The sequence below is a fragment of the Erinaceus europaeus genome, chromosome X, assembly GCF_950295315.1.
Source record: "Erinaceus europaeus chromosome X, mEriEur2.1, whole genome shotgun sequence".
NCBI lineage: Eukaryota > Metazoa > Chordata > Mammalia > Eulipotyphla > Erinaceidae > Erinaceus > Erinaceus europaeus.
This window is the reverse complement of record NC_080185.1, coordinates 57984186-58002721: the sequence shown is the minus strand read 5'-3', so window position 1 is coordinate 58002721 and position 18536 is coordinate 57984186. Positions and strand designations below refer to the sequence as shown.

At 37.6% G+C, this 18536-nt stretch overlaps 1 protein-coding gene across 1 annotated transcript in view; it reads left to right on the top strand.

Annotated features, from left to right (window-relative positions):
* The window catches only part of RADX (RPA1 related single stranded DNA binding protein, X-linked), a 71704-nt gene that overhangs the window by 22525 nt on the left and 30643 nt on the right, over positions 1-18536 (top strand). Inside the window, exons 7-10 of the mRNA XM_060183023.1 lie at positions 9327-9431; positions 10453-10617; positions 12701-12861; positions 13600-13775. Of these exons, the coding sequence (XP_060039006.1) occupies positions 9327-9431; positions 10453-10617; positions 12701-12861; positions 13600-13775 (607 nt within the window). The remainder of the gene's footprint in view (positions 1-9326; positions 9432-10452; positions 10618-12700; positions 12862-13599; positions 13776-18536) is intronic.

Here is an 18536-nt window from a genome sequence, read left to right as displayed (position 1 = left end):
CTTTTTAACAACTTCAGTGAATTATTTCTTATTTCAATTCATAGCACAAAGCTCTTTCAGGATAGTATACTATTTCCAAATGATCATAGGAATAAAGTACCCATTATTTGGTGCTTTCCAACACTGGGAAAATCCCCAGTTTTGATTGCATGTAATTTTTGTAACCAGAAATAAACTTGAAATTGTAGTAGAACACTCAGTGACCTAGAGACTCTACAGGGCTGTTCTACTTTTTATATTCTCCACTGCACATGAATATTACACAGCATTCTGTTATTGGTTCACTTGATCCTGCCTTCTGCTGGCACGATTACAATTTTTAATATAATTGAACATGAACCTAGTTATTGGAGGAGAGGAAAAAACCTTGACAATAACCAAGTCATGGACTTCCTAGGTAAGGGGGGATATAACATCTCATATAACTTTTCTTAGGGCATAAAGGACTGATAGTGATGAATTCCAGTGACAAACCCATTAGTTCATTTTAGGTGGGTTTTATGGTCAGGTTTCTCTCTCTCTCTCTCTAGCTACTTTAATTTTTAAATTTTTTTTGTTATCTTTATTTATTTATTGGAAAGAGACAGAAATTGAGAGGGAAGGTGGCATAGAGAGGAAGAGAGACAGACACCTGCAGCACTGCTTCACCACTTGTGAAGCTTTCCCCCTGCAGGTGGGGACCGGGACCTCGAACCTAGGTCCTTGAGCATTTTAACTTGTGTGCTCAACCAGGTGCGCCACCACCCGACCCCCAACTTCTTTAAATATTTACAATACCACTGTTGACACATGGGCATAGTTTCTCACCTCTCCAGCAGAATGCTCTCATTCCCAACATACATCCTTTTCCACCATGAATGCATCTGGACCCAAGTCCTTCCTTTATCCCCACTCCCTCGTTTACCCCCCCCAGAGTCCTTTGCTGTGGTGCAATACACCAGACCCAACTCAAGTTTCCCCTTATGTTTTCTCTTTCTGATCTTGTTCCTTAAGTTCCACCTATACATGAGATCATCCCATATTTATCCTTCCTTTTTTTTTTTTTAACTTATTTCATCTAACATGATTCTTACAAATTCCATCCAAGAAAAGGCAAAGGAGATGACTTCATTTTTACTTCAACTTTCTAAGCCATTTGTATGTTCTTGAGCATCTTGATTGCTTCCAAGTTTGGGCTATTACAAATTATGCTGCTACGAACAGAGGTCTATCTATAGATCTCTTTAGATAGGTGTTTTCATTCCCTTTAGGTAAATATGAGGTTGGAGTCGGGCGATAGCGCAGCAGGTTAAGTGCACGTGGCACAAAGCACAAGGACCGAGTAAGGATCCCAGTTAGAGCCCCTGGCTCCCCACCTGTAGGGGCGTCGCTTCACAGGCGGCAGTGAAGCAGGTCTGCAGGTGTCTATCTTTCTCTTCCTCTCTCCATTTCTCTCTGTCCTATCCAACAACAATGAAAACAATAATAACTACAACAATAAAACAATAAGGGCAGTAAGAGTGAATAAATAAATAATAAAAAATATATGAGGTGATAAATTTCTGAGTCATGGGGTAGGTCTATTTCTAGTATTCTGAGAAATCTCCAGGCAAGGTTTGGACCAATTTACATTCCTGCCAGCAGTGTAGAAGGGTTACATTTGCCCCGAATATTTATTTATCTCTTATATATGATTCTCATAGATGTAAATAGTATCTCATTGTTAACTATTTGCATTTCTATGATAATCAGTGACTGTATGCTTTCTTCCTCCCTCCATCCTTCCCTCTTCCTTCCTTCCATCCTTCATTCCCTCATTCCTTCCTTTTTTTATGAAGATTCTGCCTAAGTTCTCTCCTCATTTTTAATTTGTTTTTTTCATTACTGAGTTATTTTAATATTTTGGTTATTAGTCTTTAATGTATGATGTGTAAAGATCATCTCCCATTCTATAGGAGATGATTCTTTCTATTTTGATTGATTATACTTCACTTGCTGTGCAGAAACGTTACAATTTCATGTAGTCTCATTCATTTTTATTAGCTTTTTTTTGCCTCCAGGGTTATTGCTGGGCTCGGTGCCTGCACTACGAATCCACTGCTCCTGGAGGCTATTTATGTCCCCTTTTGTTTACCCATGCTGTTGTTATTATTATTGTTGTTATGACTGTCGTTTTTGGATAGGACAGAGAGAAATGGAGAGAGGAAGGGAAGACAGGGGGGAGAGTAAAAGACACCTGCAGACCTGCTTCACCTCTTGTGAAGCGACCCTTACACTGGTCCTTAGGCTTCGTGCCATGTGAGCTTAACCCTCTGTGCTACTGCCCAGGCCCCCTTTATTAGCAATTTTATAGAGAATTACAAGATTATAAGATAGGAGAGGTATGGTCCCACACCACTTCCACCACCAAACATAACCACCATAGTTCTCCCAAGAGCTTAGAAGTGGGCTGACTACTTGTTTTTCAAGTTTATACATTTTAATTCTCTATAATCACGTGAGTGAAACCATTCAGTAATTGTCTTAATTTGTTCCTTATTTCACTAAGAATAAATCACCTCCAGTTCCATCCATTTTTGTCTTGAAGGATGTAATGTCATCTCTTTTAATTGCTGAGTATTGCTCCATTGAATGTATGCCCCATGACTTCTTTATCCAGTCATCTGTCTATGGATATTAGGTTACTAAATTATTTTTCTGTTTGTTTTCCTTGCTATTGGACTCATCTTCAATTTCTGAAGTATAGATTGTGAAGTGTTCTGTCAACTTTTTTTTTTTTTTTGGTATTTGATGGTTTCTGGTCTAATGTCTGTGTTTTTGATCCATTTGAAGTTGACTAGTGCATGGTGATATATGGTGGTCCAGCTTCATTCATCTACATTTTCAAGCTAATTTTCCCAGCACTATATGAAGGGCCTGTCTTTCTCTACTTAATGTTTTGGGTCCCTTGTAAAAACTCAGTTACCCATAGGTGTAGGGGGTTATTTGTGGGTTCTTAGCTCTGTTCCACTGATCATTGTGTCTATTTTTATTACCGTACCAAGAAGTTTTGATCACAGTAATCCTGTAGTATACTGTGAGGTAAAGAAGTGTGAAGCAGGGGCTGGGCAGTGACACACAGGATTAATACGTATTACAAAGCACAGGGACCTGCCTCAAGGATTCCAGTTCAAGCCCCTTGGTCCTCACCAATGTGTGGGGGGGGCACTTCAGAAGTGGTGAAGCAGGTCTGTAGGTGTCCCAAAGGTTATGGTAGTTTTTGTCTTCATTTGTTTCCAGACTTTTTTACATTTCCTCTTTGATTTAAAAGTTGTTAAGGAACATGCTGTTGAGTCTCCATACTTTTGGATTTTCTTGATCTTCATTTTAGTGCTTGATTAGTTTAACTCCACTGTGGTATGAAAATACATTTGGAATGTTTTTAGTGATTTTGTATTTAATGATGCTATATTTATGGCCTAGTATATAGTCTATCTTCAAGAATGTTCCATGTAGACTTGATAATATGTATTCTACTTTATTGGGATGAAGATATCTGAAGTTGTCTATAGATCTAATCTATTTATGTCATCACTTAAGTTTTTTGTTTCCTTATTTATTTTCTGTCTGGCTGATTTGTCTATTTGGTATAGTGGAGTGTTAAGCACCATATTATTATGTTGCTGTTATTTAAAAATTATTTATTCTTTGTTGTTTTATTGTTGTAGTTATTATTGTTGTCATTGTTGTTGGATAGGACAGAGAGAAATAGAGGAGGGGAAGAGAGAGGGAGAGACAGACACCTGCAGACCTGCTTCACGGCCTGAAGCAAGGCCGGGGCTCGAACCGGGATCTTTACGCTGGTCCTCCTTGGGCTTTGCACCACGTGTGCTTAACCCGCTGCGCTAACACCGACTCCCTATTATATTGTTATTGATATATCTCTTCAGTTCTTTTTTTTGCCTCCAGGGTTATTACTGGGGCTCAGTACCTACACTACAAATCCACTGCTACTGAAGGCCATTTTCCCCCTTTTTGTTGCCTTTGCTATTTATCATAGTTGTTATTATTGTTGTTATTGCTGTCGTTGTTGGATAGGACAGAGAGAAATGGAGAGAGGAGGGGAAGACGCAGAGGGGGAGAGAAAGACAGACACTTGCAGACGTGCTTCACCACCTGTGAATCAACCCCCCACACACAGGTGTGTGAGAGAAATGGAGAGAGGAGGGGAAGACAGAGAGGAGGAGAGAAAGATAGACACCTGCAGACCTGCTTCACCGCCTGTGAAGCGACTCCCCTGCAGGTGGGGAGCCGGGGTTCGAACCGGGATCCTTATGCTGGTCCTTGTGCTTTGCGCCACCTGCGCTTAACCCGCTGCACTACAGCCCGACTCCCGAGATGTACTTTTTAAAAAAAAAATCTATAGATGAGAAAAAAAGGTTCAATGAATTTAAATATTTACAGTATTCCATGATGCTAGAAAATATTTGGTCTAAATGTCTCTTTTTTATCTCTGTGAAATAAAAATTAGGAGTTCTTTTCAAAAACCTGTAGACATGAGTACTCACATGTTTGCAGAGTTGTAATACAGAAAAAAAAGTAATGTAAATTAAGATAATTATTCTTAGTCATTTTAACAGGTCTTCTTTACATCCATTACCACAAAACAACATCTAGTATATATGAGATATAAGACATAGATTTCTAGGTGTGATGCTGTAGGGAGATACCTATTATCACATGGAACTATTACTTTGAGAATACGAATATTTACGTATTTCTTCTTTTCTCAGTTTGTTAGGGCCATAACTATCTTATCCAGTTATTAGTTGAAATAGAAATGATGGATTAAGGAAAGTTCACTTAAGTAATATTACAAATAAGAACAATATATGCATATATTTTTTTCTGCCACTGGACTTATCACTGACCCTCACTGCCTGCATGATGGCCTCACCACTTCCAGTCTCCTCCCCTACCCCCTTTTCTTCTCTTTATTTTTTGAAAAACAGAGAAGGGGTGGCGAGAAATGTGAGAAAGACACCTGCAACACTATTCCACTGCTCATGAAACTTCTCCCCTGCAGCTGGGAAAAGAGGTTTGAACCTGGGTCCTCATGCATGGTAATATGTATAATCTACCAGTCCTGGCACCTTTATTTTTCTTTTTTAAAATTAATTAATTAATTAATTAATTTGATATTTAAGAAAGGAGACATTAACAAAGCCAAAGAATAAGAGGGGTACAATTCCACACAATTCCCATAACCCGATCTCCATATCCCATCCCCTCCCCTGATAGCCTTCCCATTCTCTATCTCTCTGGGAGTATGGATCCAGGGTCGTTGTGGGTTGTATATTTTTCTTTTTTAACTGACCTAACATTGCACCATAAGTTTCAGGTATGCATCATTGAAAGTCAACATATATATGCATGATTTCACTCAAAGTTTAGTTCTTACCTTCATTATATGATTGTTCCCTTTCCTTTGCCCCTATTTGCCCACCCTTCTTTCATTACCCTTCTCTTGATCATTAATAGATATTATAATCTAAAAGTTTATTTTACCATTTACTTAGTTCATATGTTTTTTTTCTCCACACATTACATATAGGTGACAGCATATGATTATTTTCCCTGGCTATTTCACTAAGCATTAGATAGATAGATAGATAGATAGATAGATAGATAGATAGATAGGCAGATAGATAGAGACATATAGATAGATATCCTTGTAAATGGCATGGTTTCATGTTTTCAATTTTGTTTTTGTTACCATAGCACTGCTGGGCTCTGGTTTATGGTAGTGCGGGGGTTTGAATTTTGACTTCGTAGCCTCAGGCATGAGAGTCTCTTTGTATAACCATTATGCTGTCTACCCCTCCTTTTTACCTTTTTAAAAAATATTTTTATTTTCACCATGGTTATCACTGGGCTTTATTGCCTACACAAGAAATCCACTACTGAAGGCTTCCAATTTCGTTTTTTTTTTTTATTATTAGTGCATTTTAATATTGGAAATACATTTATTAGAATAGATAGTAGAACGTATAACTTGTATGTGCAAAAGTAGAAGTGATGGAAAATCATTTCTACATGCATCTTTGTAGTCAATCATGTTTCTATGTGATTACTAGTATAAAATTTAGAAAATTTGTCTGTCTTTGCAAGCACAGTCAGTGTTTTTATGAATTTTGTATTTCAATTTGCTTTTCTTTTTCACTTTTTTCTTTTTTTATTGGGACATTAATGGTCTACAGTATAGTTGTTGGAACATGAGTACAATTTCTCATCTCACCGTGAGAGAGAGGTGCATCATCATGTATCAGGACCTGAAAGCCACTCCCTACTGCCACCTCTATTCCTATCCTCCTTTCCCAGTGGCTTTGCTTTGGTGCAATACACCAAACCAGTCCAAGTTTTACTTTATGTTTTCCCCTTTCTATTTGTGTGTCTTAAGTTCTGCCCATGAATGAGATCATCCCATTTTCATATTTCTCTTTCTGGCTTATCTCACTTAAGAGGATTCCTTCAAGATTCATCCAAAGTGAGGTGAAGAAGGGGATTTTATCATTATTAATAGATGAGTAGTATATCCCATCATATATATCTATATCTATATATCTATATCTATATATATATATATATATATATATATCATAACTTTCTTAACCACTACTCATCTATTGCTGGGTACCTAGGTTGCCTCCAGGTTTTGACTATTACAAAATGTGCTTCTATGAACATAGGTATTCATGAATCTTTTTGAATGGGTGTGTTCAAATATTTAGAGGAAACCATTGGCAAAATTATTTTTGACCCAAGTTTTAAGGCCATATTAAAGGATTCAAATCAATTATCAAGTAAAACAAAAACTAAAATAAGCCAAAGGGGCTACATCACATTTAAAAGATTCTGTACAGCAAAACAAACTGTCACCCAAGTAGAAAGACTCCTTAACAGGAGATCTTTTCCTTTCTTCTTCTTTTTTTTTTTTTTTCTTTTTCTTTTCTGCCAGAACACTGTTCAGCTCTGGCTTATGATGGTGCAGGGGATTGAACCTGAGACTTTCTCAGAGCCTCAGGTATGAAAGTTATTATGCTAGCTCCTCCGCCCACAGGAGATCTATTTATGTCATACATCAGACAAAAGGCTGATAACCAAAATAAAGAGATCATCAAACTCATTTAAAAATTCATTTTAAAAGCAGGGGTAGAATACGAACAGAATATTCATCAAAGAAGTCAAAAGGGCCAACAGCCATCTGAAAAAAAAATAAAATGTCTAAAGTCAGTGATGCTCAGAGAAATGCAAATAGAGACAACAGTGAGATACAACTTCACTCCTATGAGAATGTCATACTTCAGAGAGGATAGTAACAATAAATGTTGGAATGGTTGCAGGGGTAAAGCAGGCCTCCTGTACTGATAGTGGGAATATTAATTGACCCAGCCCCTGTGGAGAGCAGTCTGGAGAACTCTCTCTAGGCTAGATAAGACTTTACTCTTTGTTGTTGTTGTTGTTTGTTTGTGTTTGTTTTATAAAGATAGGAAATGAGAGGGGGACTTTGGGGATAGAGAATGAGAGATACCTGCATACTGTTCTACTGGTAATAAAGCTTCCCCTCCGCAGATAGGACCAAGAGGCTTGAATTTGTGTCCTTGTGCATGGTTTCATATGTACTCTAACCAGGTGCACCACTATTCAGCCCATAGGTTTTATCATTTTTATAATGAATAGAATTCCACTATGTATGTATTCCACATCGTTATCCATTTATGCATTTATGGGCACATAGGTTGTTTCCATTTATTGGGTATTATAAATAATTGAAGTTTGGAGACATTGTAATTTCGTTTTTATGGTTTCTTTTTAAATATCTGGTTGGTTAGCTGGCTGAATAGGAAAGGAAATGTATCATAAGTCTTGTAATTGACTCTTTCCCCCTCCATACATTTTAAAAATTATCTTTATGTATTTATTGGATAGACAGCCATAAGTCAAGAAGGAAGCGGGGGCTAGAGAGGGAGAGAGACAGACACCCACAACACTGCTTTAATTCTTGCAAAGTTTTACCCCCTGCAGGTGGGGGCTGGGGGTTTGAACCTGGGTCCTTGTGCATTGTAACATGTGCACTTAACCAGGTGCACCACCACCCAGCATCCCCATACATTTTTTCATTTATGACTAATAGTGCTTTACAAAATGTAAGGTTACAGGGTATATTTCCCCATCACACCAACCATCAACCTTCTGTGCCCCACCCTCCCAACAATAACCACCACAGTTCTCACAAAGTCTTTGAGAGTCTGTTTCTGTCTTATTGTTTTTGCAAGTTCATGTGTTTCAGTTTTCTAGATTCCACATATGAATGACTGAAACTGGTGGTTGTCTTTTATCTCTTTACTTATTTCACTAAGCATAATCACCTCCAGTTCCATTCATTTTGTCCCCAAGAACACAATAGAATTTTTCATTGCAGAATAATATTTCATGAAGTGTATTATCTCATAGATTATTTATCCAGTCATGTTTTTTTTCATTACAGAAGAATAATTCTCGAAGTATATATTTCATAAGTTCTTTAGTTCTTTATGCAGTCATCTGTCGCTGGACATTTAGGCTGCTTCCACTCCTTGAGTATTGTTAATAATGCAGCTATGAACATAGGAGTGCATATGTCCCTTCAAATTAGTGTTTGAGTGTCCTTTGGGTAAATGCTTCAATTATTTATAATACCCAATAAAGGGAAACACCTATGTGCTTAATTTTCTGGGTAAAATTTCTGGATCATAAGGTCATTTCGTTTTTATTTGTTTAAGGACTTTCTGTACAGTCTTTCACAGAGGCTGCACTTATAATGTAAAACACGTGGGAAATATAAAACAGCTTCATATGCAAATTCAGATTGATATTGTTTAGCCCTAACTGGTGTAAAGAGAGTAATCCAGGGATCAGTGTGATACTGGGTTAATATGTTAAAGTATCATGAACAGACTAGACTTTTCCTCTTGAGAATTATAACTTCACAATCTTATGCCTGATTAGAAAGATATTTGTGCTTTTCAGCTGTTCAGAAGTGACTTTAGGTACATCCACTGTCTTTTCTGAAGTAAAAGTGTTAGAACACTGTTGCTCTCAATGTGGTCAGCTGATAAACAGTACTAATAGGACCTTGGAGCTTATTAGAAACAGGAAATCCGAGCTCTCACCCAAAAACTGGGGAGTCTGAATTTGCATTTTGTCAATAGACCCAGCTGAGTCTTACATGCTCACTTAAGTTTAAGAAGCTTTGTATTAGATCCTCATAGTTGTATGTCCTCTTTGAAATACAGAAGTGATTTCACGAGCGTGTTCTTTTTCTACAGTGATGTATTTCGTGTGTACACAATTGAAAGTTGTCAGAAATAACACTCTCATACCTAACCTGCTTTACCTCACCACTACAAATGAGAGCCGAGTGTTTATTACTGGTGAGCAATTAATTTGTACACACTTTAACATGTATTTTCTCTTTGTTAAATGAATTTGTACAGTACAAAATTCAACCACAGGATGACTTTACTTTGACCTCCTTTATCACCGTAAGAATATTGTAATAAAAATTACTTAGTCTGTGAAACGACTACTTGTTTCCAGATGATTTTCAATTAAAGCAACGATTTTGTGGTTTTTATGGAGAAGTGTGTTTACGCATTTTGATTAATTCCTGCTTGTGGCAGAAATAGATAATCACAAATTGCTTGACAAAGTGAAAACTGTTAGGCTTTCTGCCTCAGTATGGGTTCGGTTATCAGTATTTCAAAATATGTGTCAAATTTGAACCTCTCGATCTCACATTTTACTTAAATATAAAGCAGAATCTCACTACCTATTTTATCTTACCTATTATTCTAATAATAGGGTCAGAACAATTCAGAGGAAATTTTCCCAATGATTGATCTAGTCAGAAATGTTTTCTAAGAAAGGGCTCTAGGAAAGCTGTAATACACATCTTTTTAATTCCTTATTTTTGGTATACTAATATCAAGTGCAAGTCTGTGCCAATAATATCAAATGTAAATGGCACTTTTAAATATGTTTTGCAACACAAATTTGCATACTGACTTAAATTCATGGGCAGTTGATTTGGCATATGATGCCATGTCTTGAGGATAGCACATGATTTTAAACTAGACTGTCACCATTTGAATTGTTAAATATTCAGATTATTTGTTTTCTTCTTTGTAGTCTTTTAGTGTATCAAAAGACTACTTTAGACAATTTTAGTTCATTTAAACTCTACTGTTTTTTTTCCTTCTTGATGTGAGATTTTATTACTATCTTTGATATATACTGTAATAAAGTCAGTAGGTGAACTTGCCATCTTGGTGACATAAGAGTTATTGTTCTAACTTTAAACTTATACAAAAATTTATGCAGCCTACTATGGTGAAGTTTAATTTTTTTCTGTCTTATTTTTTCATCTTTATACTTTATCTTTCTTGCATACAGGTCATAGAAGCCAGCCATATATCACTGATCACAAAGTGAAAAACTTTATTCAGTGGGTTAAAGCAAAGGCTGATTCTGGCGAAGAGAAGAATACTGTTATTGGTGGCTATTATCCCTATCCACCAGTGCCAGAGACATTTTTGAAGTATAGCAGATCTCTTAAAGGTACTAATGTAAATACTAGTCCCTTTTAACGCATCCACATGATATATATGCCACATGTGCACACCAGTTGTCTGTTTCCTCTTAGTTTTTAGGAATGAGCCAATGTGTAGCACCATTTTCTGATGATGATTTTGTCTCTATAAAGACACTAGAATATGTGCCATGTCTTCTATGGGTTTATTTTATTAGATTGGAAGATCAAACAGATGATATTTACTGATTAATATCCTTTTTAGATTTTATTGGTGATTTTATAATGATTGACAAGGTTGTGGAATAAGAGGGTTACAATCCTATGCAATTCCCACCGCCAGAGTTCTATATTCCCCCCCCATTGGAAGAGTCCCTAATCTTTATCCCTCTGGGAATATGAACCAAAGATTTTTATGGGAGTCAGGCGGAAGCGCAGTGGGTTAAGAGCATGTGGCGCGAAGCACAAGGACCGGTGTAACAATCCCGATTGGAGCCCCCAGCTCCCCACCTGCAGGGGAGTCACTTCACAGGCAGTGAAGCAGGTCTGCAGGTGTCTTTCTCTCCCCCTCTCTGTCTTCCCCTCCTCTCTCCATTTCTCTCTGTCCTATCTAACAACAACGACATCAATAACAACAACAATAATAACTACAGCAACAATAAGAAACAACAAGGGCAACAAAAGGGAAAATAAATATAAAAAATTAAAACAAAACAAAAAAAACCCATGAACTTCTAAAAGAAAAAAATGTTTATGGGGTACAGAAGGTGGGAGGTCTGGCTTCTGTAATTGCTTCTCTGCTGGACATGAGCATTGACAGGTCAATCCATAACCCCCCCCCCCCAGTTTCTGTCTTTCCTTAGGTGGTAGAGCTCTGGGGAGGTGGGGTTCCAGGACATATTGGTGAGGTCCTCTGCCCAGGAGAGAGAGATGCCAGAGTACCGTTCCACCACTTACTATGTCTGTTTATTTTTATCTTTTTTTTTTTATGTGGATCAAGGAATTGAACCCACGACTTTACATATGTAAAACCTTTGCTCTTCCATTGTGGCCCTAAGAGATAATACCTTTTATATATATATATGATTAATGGTTTACAGTGTGGTTTTTAACACATAGGCACAGCCTCTCATCTCCCCTTGACTGGTGTCTAGGAGACATAGCAAGACCCCAATGTCCCTTAATCCTGTACATCTCCCTCCTGCCCCAGAATCCTCTGGTTTGGTGCAATGTGCCACATCCAGTCCAAGTTTCACCTTATGCCCTCCATTACTGTTCTTTATTCTCAAGTTCCACCTATAAGTGAGGTCATTTGGAATTACTCTTTCTTTTCTGGCATGTCTCACTCAATTTAATGCCTTCATGTTAATATCAAGATCAAATATGACTAGCAAATCACTCCTATGACACTTGAGATAAACCAAAACTAAAGATGACTGAACAATTTAATATCAACATACTGACAACTGTATTATATTACTCTTGTGGAATGATGCACTGCACATCATATCCTTTACATTTTAATAAACATCGTTGACACAAGTGAGATGCAGAATTAGTGCTAATGAGAGAACTAACATTAATTTATTTTTAGTATTTCTTTTTTCTTTTTTTCTTTCTAATTTTACTACCATGACATGGTAGCTGAAAACTTAACCTAGGTGTATTTTTTTTAAGCTGTGGGATCATTTCATAGGGCAAAAATAGAAACATTGAACTATTGACCTTAATTGGCATTTTCTTATACTTCATAATGCTGGCAATATAGGAATAAAAATAGCAACCTGGTTGAAAATGTCAAACGTGTTTATGTGTAATGGCTAAGCAGCACTTGATAGTTTAAGAGATGGTATATGAATAACATCCAACATGCAAAATTCCTGTTTCAAATGAATACTCCAGAGTAAAATTTGTATCACACTTTCACTAATAGATATGCTCTGCCTATTTTACAAAGAATACATAATGGGATGTCAAACACAATGCCTTGCAAATTTAAGTTATGTAGCAAGTGTATGATTTCATGTTGTGAAATAACACTACAAGTCTAACTGTTATTCTATCATTTCAGTTCTTTAAAACTTACAGTTAACTTGGATTACTCTTTTCCAGTTGAGTCGCTCTTGACAGCTATAAATGAAGTGAGGAAGGAGATTGAAGACTTGCAGTATAGGGAACAAAAGCGCATTGCAATTCAGGGGATAATTACTGCTATAAAGTATGTCCCCCCTAGCAGTACAACTGAAAGTGCCTCCTCATCAGAAACACTTCGGGTATGGTGCCAGAGGATTAAAAGTGTAATATTTGAAAGCACGGTCATCTTAATTACAATTGGTACCATGTGCATTGATTTTTAATGATGTAAACCTAAGAGGAAAAAAAAAGCATGTTTTTTTTATTTGTGTCTTTCTTTTTTTTCTGTCATTTATTATAGAGCAGGTTAGGCTGAAGGTCACAAATGAGTATTTTCCCAGGCCTATAAAAAGCTTGATGTCTTGTTTTTTTATTTCTGCATATCCGTTCTGATTATCTTTACCTAAACTCCCAGGTGGTATATATGACTTTATTCTTTTCCAAACTTTTTGTCCATGCCAGGAATAGGACTAGGGGTGATTCTGCTTCTACAGGAAGTTCTGTGGTCTTGCCTAGATTCTACAAGAGTCTATAACAATGACTTACAGAATAAATGGGGTCTGGGCACATTCTATACAGAGAAGTTTAATTTTTGCCATCAATTTATCCTTTTGAAAGCTATATCAAAAGTTACTATTCTTATGCAAATAAGCATCTTATACAACTTTTTTGTAATAATAATATAGAATTTTTGTAGTCCTCTGAAATTATTTAATAGAATATGTATTAGGATAAATCTTTGTTACACACTTCTGTAATTGCAGAGTTTTATCACAGCTCTTAAGGTAATAAGGGTAAATCGTTTTTGCAGTATTTTTTTTACAGAGAAGTAACTTCTGAATTATTTTAAAATATATTCTCTAAATTTTTGGTTTTAGAAAGCTAACCGACCTTCAGCATCCGAAGAAGCCAGAAGAGAAAGCCAAACTCAAGAAAGAGGCGGTGCATTATATAGAGATGATGTCCCTACAACTTCTCAATGTATTCCAGCTACATATACATGTTTGAGCCCCAGCAAGAAGAAAAGAATTCTGGACAGCTCATATGGCACACTGTAAATAATCTTTATCTTCTATGTTTTGTTTATCTCTGTGACATTAAATGAACAACTGTACTAAAAGTTGTAGTACATCTCAAAGATTGCCGTAATGAAGTACCACTACTATGGTGTAAATATTGATGATAGTTTTTTTTTTTCTTTTTCCCTGAGCCTGAAATCTGAAATGCAGGTGGATACAAGTTATTGTCTGGGGAGATGATGTCATGGCTACATAAAGGACCAGAAAGCTGGATCATGAAAGAGAGTAGCTCCCAAATATGGGAAAGGTGTCGAAATTTTGTTGACTGTAAACCCCATCGATTTCATCTGATCTGGGGTCCATATTCAGCTTAGGAGCCTATGTGACCTCTGCATCCCTGTAGATCTGAGCTCACATTCTGTGGTCATGAATAGGAACATTCCAAGCTGCCCCAATATCAACCCATCTTCCTCAGGTGTAGCATAGAGTATGTTGCCCATCCTCCCTTTGGAGGATGGAGTATTCTCTACTGTTGCTGACCCAAGTTGAGGGAAAGGTCTTATGGGGGGCCCACAAAGGGGTCTATTTTGTTGTTCCTGATAGATGTGACCAGTAACAATGGAGAGAGGAGTTCTGGTGGTGGGGATTGTGTGGAGTTGTAGCCCTCTTATCCTATGGTTTTGTCTATGTTTCCTTTCTATAAATAAAATTTTAAAAATACAAATAAAAATAAGAGGACTAAGAAACTTGGGAATCTCTGTCTCTCTCTCTTTCACATACACACACACACACACACACACGTGTCTATGCATGCATTTTTCTTTAACCTATCCCTGCTTTACTTCAATAAACGTCTTGTCTCCCTGAAATTGAAAAAATATATATTGATGATAGACATGTAATGTCTCACCATTTTTGAAGCTAGAAGTACAAGTACCAGTTAACCAGTAGGATGGGTTGTTTCCCAAGGCTATGAGGAAGGACCTGCTTCTTACCTCTCCGTTAGCATCTGATTTACCTGAAATGTAGTTGATGAGAGACCCTAGCCCTACCCTTGATGGTTAACTTCATCTTTACATAGCATGCTGTGTATATATCTTTGCCTAAATTTCTTGGATTAAGAACCCACTCTGGAATACTGCCACACTTTAATCTAGTATGACCTAATCTTAATTTACCAGATTCCTTCTTCAAGGGCCTAACATTCTGAGGATCATTAGAGATGTAATGGTTACATACTAGCAGGCATATTAGTATTTAGGGTATACAGCTTGAGGAGACATAGTTTGATCCATAACAAATTCAAGAAACTCATCAATTGTAATGCAGTGCAAATCGAAGAAAAACTTTTTTTGGCCACTATGGTTATAGGGCTATCACTGGGACTCAGTGCCTACAGAGTGCTCCCAGCAGCCACTAATTTTTCCTTTCTTTTTTAAATTTTATTTATAAAAAAGAAACGCTGACAAAACCATAGGATAAGAGCAGTACAGCTCCACATAATTCCCACCACCAGAACTCCGTATCCCATCCCCTCTCTTGATAGCTTTCCTATTCTTTAACCCTCTGGGAGTATGAATCCAAGGTCATTGTGGGATACAGAAGGTGGAAGGTATAATTGCTGTAATTGCTTCCCTGCTGAACATGGGTGTTGACAGGTCGATCCACACTCCCTCCTTTCTTTTTTTGATTGACAGAAATGAGACAGTTAAGAAAGGGAGAGAAAAAAAAAAAGACACCTGCAGCATTACTCTCTCCTACACACATAGGTCAGGACCAAGGGCTTGAACCCAGGGTCCTCATGGATGGTAGTGTGTGCACTCTACCAGATTCCCCTTTGTTATTATATATTTGACCTTTCTCTCTCCTTACTCCTTTACCATGTAGTCTGCTATTAAAACTAGAATGCAGGGGAGCGGAGAGGAGGTTGGTCACTGGCACACCCACTTAAACACACAGTACAAAGCACAAGGATCTAAGTTCGAACCCCCAGCTCCCCACATGTAGGGACCACATTTAATGAGCGGTGAAGCAGATCTGCAGGTGTCTGTTTTCTCCCTCTCTTTCTATCTACCCTTCTTCTCTCAATTTTTCTCTGTCCTATCCAATAAAATAGAAACAAATGGCCACCAAAAGCAGTGGATTTGTAGTACCTGCACTGAACCCCAGTGATAACCCTGGAGGCAAAACAAAACTACAGTTGGGTTCATTGAGTTCTTGTTCTGTGTACATTACAGTTGGCCATACTGTGATTCAGTTCTGCTACTTAAGTACCCAGAGTTAACATCACACTCTTTGGATTAAGTCCTCCACACATCTACCCTTACTTCAGACACTAGCCACATTTTATCCCCAGGTCACTCACTTTGAAACAACAGACTACACACTCAGGAACTTCTAGAGCAATCGCTGGGTTTTAAAGCCTACCCTGTTAACTTCAGTTTCTGGATCACCTGTCAGTTGGCTTCTGGTGGTAGACTGGCTGTAAATATAACCACTTAAAAGCTTTTTATCAACTAACATTACACATAACAGTTCATGTAGTCGTGAGCCATAGTACTGTTAGATTAAAAAAAAAAATGTGCCTTACCCAAGTTCAAGCCCTGTACTACTACACTGGAAGAAATTTTGGTGCTGTGATGTCTTTCCCACCCTATTTCTGTGTATCTGTCTCTCTTTTTTTCTATCTGAAAATGACAAAAATATAGTCAGAATTTGTAAAGTAATATCAAAAGTTTACACTAAGAAATAAAATATTGGACGTTGTAACTTCTCCATTGCATTCCCTTGGTAATATTTGCCCATAGAGAGAGAAAGTTAACCATGTCACAATTAAATCAATCCTTTAAAATATTTTTTTGGGCGTGGGTCAGTGGCAGTGCCTCCAGTAGAGTGTATATAATACAATGCATAAGGACCCTAGTTCAAGTCCTTCCCCCACCTCCAGGAGATAAGCTTCACAAGCAATGAAGCAGTGCTGAGGTGTCCCTCATTTTCTCTACTCCTTCTTCAAGTTCTCTCAGTATCTGTATAAAATAAATAAAATGTAAAAAATAATAATTTTCAGTGCCTCCTTCTAAGTAAATCAGAAGGTACTATAGGAATTATTTAAGTAGTAATTGTTGCTTGAAAGGCATTTACAGGCCCAGGTGGTTGCACACCTGGTAGAGCGCACATGTTACAGTACATGAGAACATGGTTTTGAGCCCCCGGTCCCCAACTGCCAGGGGAAAACTTTACTAGTGGTGAAGCAAGGCTGCAGGTGTCTCTCTCCCTCTCTCCCTTTCTATCTTCTCCTTCCTACTCAGTTTCTGACTATCTCTATCCAATAAATAAAGATGATTAAAAAAAACTTAAAAAAAAAGAAATTTATAAAAAAAACGCATTTGCTAACTTGAATTCATGACCACGCAGGACTTTAGTAATTTTGATCCATACACATTACTTCTAATTTTCTCACATTATCAACTTCTCAAAAATATATTATTGTCATATATATATATTTCCCTTTTGTTGCCCTTGTTTTATTGTTGTAGTTATTATTGTTGTTATTGATGTCATTATTGTTGGATAGGACAGAGAGAAATGGAGAGAGGAGGGGAAGACAGAGAGGGGGAGAGAAAGAGAGACACCTGCAGACCTGCTTCACTACCTGTGAAGCAATTCCCTTGCAGGTGGGGAGCCAGGGGCTCGAACCAGGATCCTTACGCCGGTCCTTCGCTTACATTTCTAGATTTAGCCTTCAGCATCTCAGTGAGAGAAGCATGGGATAATTATCTCGGTTTTTTTAAATGGGAATGTGAGATTTAAAGAAGTATACAAATAAGATTATTGTGTGCATTCATTTTCAGTGCTTTTAATTCACTGTATGAAAATAGTTATTTTCTACAGAACTTGGGCCTCCTTACACATGCATGATTTCATAGAGGCCAGGAGGCGGCGCACCTGGTTAAGAGCTCACATCACCTGGACGATTTCATTACTCTCGGGCCTCTTTTTCATTCAGGTAGAGAGGCAGAGGGACCACAGCTCCAGAGCTTCCTCCAGTACTATGGCACCTTCAGTGTGATGCTGGGTCTCAAACCTGGGTTGACCATGTGGCAAGACACACACCATTCCCACTCAGTTCTAGCTTTCTGATCGCAAACTATTTTATAGGCTGGAATAATATAAATTTATAATCTTATATCAATAAGGGAATTATATACCACTACATCTATCTCTTGTTGGCTTTTATTTAAATTCAATAAATTGTTGTAAGACAAAAGCTAACCTACAGCCTTCTGTGTCTAGCATAATTTTATAATATTCCTTCAGAATCTACCATATGCATCTTTTTTTTAAATTTACTTATTTATTCCCTTTTTGTTGCCCTTGTTGTTTTATTGTTGTAGTTATTATTGTCGTCATTGTTGGAGAAGACAAGAGAAATGAAGAGAGGAGGAAAAGACAGAGAGGGGGAGAGAAAGATAAGACACCTGCAGACCTGCTTCACCGCTTGTGAAGTGACTCCCCTGCAGGTGGGGAGCCGGGGCTCGAACCGGGAGCTTTATGCCAGTCCTTGCGCTTAACCCGCTGCACTACAGCCCGACTCCACCATACGCATCTTTATCTTTTCTTTTTGTAGACGTATTTTTCATTTCTGTCCTTAATTTTCCTTCTATCTTTCTTATCTCTTTACTCTCCACCTTTCTTTTATTTCATTTTTCCTCACTTGGCACCTACAGATATTACAGATGTCCATTTCAGTCATTTAGCCTGTCTAACCCAATTTTAAGACATTTAAGTCATACAAA